This window comes from Olea europaea, unplaced genomic scaffold (genome assembly GCF_002742605.1).
Source record: "Olea europaea var. sylvestris unplaced genomic scaffold, O_europaea_v1 scaffold987, whole genome shotgun sequence".
In the NCBI taxonomy this organism is placed as follows: domain Eukaryota; kingdom Viridiplantae; phylum Streptophyta; class Magnoliopsida; order Lamiales; family Oleaceae; genus Olea; species Olea europaea.
This window is the reverse complement of record NW_019268379.1, coordinates 108150-112153: the sequence shown is the minus strand read 5'-3', so window position 1 is coordinate 112153 and position 4004 is coordinate 108150. Positions and strand designations below refer to the sequence as shown.

Below are 4004 nucleotides of genomic sequence, written 5' to 3'. Positions count from 1 at the left end.
CTATCGGTTGCAGTCTCACTCAACTTCTTTCTGTGCAAAAATATTATCAACGAGAAGCCATGTGATTTGGATATTAATATGTCTAAGGATATGAATTAGAACAACTTTTCTATTTGCTACATCCTAGTCCTTAAGCTATAAAAAATTCAACAAAGCATTTAGGTCTAAAATTACGATAAACATAATACTAAATATATCAACATAAAATTACTATCGACTACCCAAATTCATTTCAAGTTAACCCCCACCAACACCACCTTCAGGGGGGGAAAAAATCCATCAACAACGTGTTCATTTTTTTTTGTAGAAAGAATACTTATCTTTCGGATTTTGGAACTTGAATATTTTGATTGAAGAAGACGCAAGTAAATGGAAGGTTGAAATGTTGAAAGGAGTGGCTTTTAACTCAGTGGTAGAGTTACGCCACGGTAAGGCATAAGTCATAGGTTCAAATCCGATAAGTTTCATGAGTTTGTTGACGTAAGTGATGGAGTTGTAAATTGTTGCCTTCTTTGGGTTAGAAATTGTAGTTGGGACATGGTTTTGAAGCTAATTAATGTAACATAAGCACAATGAGGTGACAAATAAGCATGACGTGAAATGTATCGACAAAACGATTTAATATTGCTAGGGATTCCTCACAAAGTGACTTACTGATACTAATGTTAAGATTAAGAAAAATGATATCAAGAGTATCAGTAAAATTTCAATTAAACAGTGCCAAAAAAAATCATTTACATGAGCAAACTGGATGGAAGTGAGGCATGCTCATGCATCGCTGTTCATAGGCACGGACAGCAAGTCAGATATGTACAAACTCAATTAACTCCTTGAGTGGTCATCTTGGGGGAGAACTGTACTACTTTTATCTCACACTTTCTTTCTTACATTTGTCTCACACAACACTTTGCCTCTGTTCTGATTCCTTCTCTTCTATGTATGTTTTCCCATTAATGGCGGGAGGTTGGACTTCTTAGGCCACCCGTATCAATTTTATCAATATACGAAAACTTCTTGATGTTAATATTAGAAGGTTTAGTCATGATCTTTTCTTCGTCATCCTTTACAAAAGAATCTAAATTACCAGTTGAATAATTCCTTCTAATATTCGTGTCTTCTGAAGGCTCTAAGTTCCAACCCATGAAATCGGACAGTGTCATTGAAGTCGGTGTCGCTTCTGCTGAACTCAATTTCTCTGTCTCTTCCCCCGGACTTGGAAAACTGCTCAATGTTGGTGATGGGGTGGTGGAGTCTATCGAAGGCTTCCATGTTACTACTGCGAGTGACGGATCTTGAGCCAAAGAATCTGCATAAAGAACATCCTCAATACGAGACATCACTGTGTTGGCCAAGCTTTCGAGTACTCTTGAATAGCTCTCCAAGATAGAATGGCCTATATCCTAGAGGGTCAGGAGAAAATCATACATTAATATAAAAACAACTCTATAGACGCGGAAATGATTTTACGTGTAGCATTACATCCAAATATTGAAAGAACGAAAGAAGATTTATTATCACTTTTCGTACCCTGTTATATTGGATTTTACTTATGTCAAGTGAAGATTGAGGAATTCCAGGGAACCGATGTTTGAGCAGGAGTAAGATTGTTTCTGCTCGTTCTTCAAATAACTCCCTTTTCTCCAAACTCACAGCCGAACCCCACCCAGATTTCCCATCCTTGTGATTCATTTTCCTTTTCCATATCACAATAGATGCCTCGATTCTGTTCTTTAGGTCAAGAACTTTGTGCTCTGATGACAAGTCCATAGTTGAAAGAAATTGTTGAGGATCAAAGAACTCAACGGTAATGCTTTTGTAGATTAAATCACCGAGGCTTGATCTACCATTCTACAAAAAACGACAATCTTGAATAATAAGTGAATGTCTGGAGACGAATAAAATCATGAGAGCTTGCTCGAAATCTCCTTATACCTTGGGTAGGGATTCAATATAGTTCTCAGGGATCTCCATATCTGATAGTATTTGAGCATTTATGGCCATGGATGCTTTCAACACTTGATTTACAGCTTCCTTTTGTTTTTGTAGAAATTGTCGCGATTCTTCAGATAATCCATTCGGAGGAACCTTGACCGTAGGTAGCCACCACTTTTCATTTCTTTGCACGCCTTTTTCAGTCTCGTCTGCATCTTTTGACACATACCAAAATTCATGTTGGTCTATGAAGTTATCGAGTGTACCCTGATAATTGTCATTCTTTCATAAGAATTCATAACAGATAGAATAAACGAAACAACAATTTTCTACGAATTCTTACAATTAACATTGCATCAAGCTTTCTCAATGCTGGAATGTTCATAAGGAGGTCTCTTCTTTGCTGTGTCACCATTATCTGTCAAAAATCCAAACTAACACAATGCTAAGGGGGTTCAAATTTTGATCCTTTTTATTGAGAAGAAAACAAAAATGAATGGTACCTCCATAGATGTTCCGTCCTTCGATTTCTGTTGAGAAGAAACAAATTCAACTATGTAATCTGTAACAGATAAAAGCCAATCAACCTCTTTTTTCCACCTCGCTTTCGTCTCTGGTGACATCGGCTCTAACTTCGATTGTTCTCCAAAAACAGAAGCTGCACCATCAAATGATCGTTCGTATTTCATTTTCTTGAAAGTCCCGATAATCATTTATTCGAATATGATCTAATCGAGGCTTACCAGCAAGGTTTGTGATGGCATTCGACAAGGCTAGAGCTGAAGAAACACCCTTTCCTCCTCCTGACATGTCTTCTCCCAATAGGAGTTTAGCAAATCTTTCCTTCATCATACCCATATCTAAACCAAAACAAAAGAATGAAGGTTAAGAATCAATATGCATAAATTCAAACATAACAAAACATAATACCTGAAGGAGGGCCTTTATCTTTTACTTTGGGATTTCCTGATGATGTTTCAACATCCTTGTTCGATCTGGTTAACCTATCAATAACACTACTTATTTGTTGAGCATAACTGTTGCTCTGACTCCTCAGCTTTATCCCTTCACTAATGGCCGTCTCTGCGCCAATTCCATTCTCGTCTTGAGCCATCGACGAATTTCAAAAAAGAGAGAAACAAAAACCCTCTATCAAGCTGAGAATGAACAATCATAAAAAGTGAAAAAAGAAAAAAAGAAAAAAAAAGGGTTTATCTGAATTTGGTGTAGTTGAGAGGATGTATAGTTGTTAATTATGAGTAGTTTAGTATGGAACGTGGGGTGCATGTTTGATTAGCAAAAGAAGAAGGAAGGAAAGAGAATGGGGGTTGGTATATTTGTTTTTTGATAATGAATGGTTGCATTTTTCAACAGAGGCAAAAAACCCGCGAAAGCATACATGGAAAACTACCCTTCTTCTCCCTCCTTTTATTTTTTATTTTTATTTTTTTTATGATGAATTTCTTTGTGGGAAAATTCGACCTAGCAAGTTGGTCTTAATCTTTAAAAATTAAAATCGAGTATGTAGTCTCTATTTTTTATTATTATTTTTTAGATTACTATGACTGTATGAGTCATCTCAAATGACGAAAATTGTTTAAATTTTCGTTAAATTATTGTATGATCATAACTGAAATATGTCTAGATGTAATTTCTTTTATGCATCAATATTCTAAGTTGGAAAGTAAAATATAGTTTAATAAAGTGGGACATCTGCAGATTATGTAACAGTTTGAAAAATAAAAAAATAAAAAAAATTGAAAGATACATGTAATTAGAGATTGATTGCAAAACTATAATGAAAAGTGGTATACTAACATGTTTATTTTTAAAATTGAGACCAACTTGCTACTAGTGCAGTAAATTTTGGACCAATGGTGCAATTTTTCTTTCTTTGCCTATTACTTTCCAATTTATCTACATAAACCAGTATGATGATAATAATAATAATAATAATTTTTTTAAAAAAAATTCATTTGCTTAGAAATTGTTATACTCTTTTGTTGTAAAATAATAAAGAAGTCTATCTAAATTATTTTGGTCTAAAAATGTCTATAATTTGTGTCCAAATA

General features: G+C 34.8%; 1 protein-coding gene across 1 annotated transcript; it reads right to left on the bottom strand.

The window, feature by feature from the left end:
• Positions 1 to 728: 728 nt before the first annotated feature.
• LOC111392832 (rop guanine nucleotide exchange factor 9-like) lies at positions 729 to 2790 on the bottom strand. Its single transcript, XM_023018225.1, has 6 exons — positions 2676 to 2790; positions 2436 to 2590; positions 2276 to 2350; positions 1933 to 2199; positions 1528 to 1848; positions 729 to 1400 (listed from the first exon to the last, which is right to left on the bottom strand). The coding sequence occupies exons 1-6, from the start codon at positions 2788 to 2790 to the stop codon at positions 951 to 953; spliced, it is 1383 nt and encodes a 460-aa protein (XP_022873993.1). The 3' UTR covers positions 729 to 950.
• Positions 2791 to 4004: the final 1214 nt, after the last annotated feature.

What these genes read in the sequence shown, in the direction of transcription:
- LOC111392832 (XM_023018225.1), bottom strand. Translation starts at nt 2,790, where the DNA reads ATGGGTATGATGAAGGAAAGATTTGCTAAACTCCTATTGGGAGAAGAC. An exon ending in TGCCATCACAAACCTTGCTG is followed by an intron (nt 2,591 to 2,675) that starts GTAAGCCTCGAT and finishes TTGATGGTGCAG; the next exon opens with CTTCTGTTTTTGGAGAACAA. An exon ending in GTAAAATCCAATATAACAGG is followed by an intron (nt 1,401 to 1,527) that starts GTACGAAAAGTG and finishes CTGACCCTCTAG; the next exon opens with GATATAGGCCATTCTATCTT.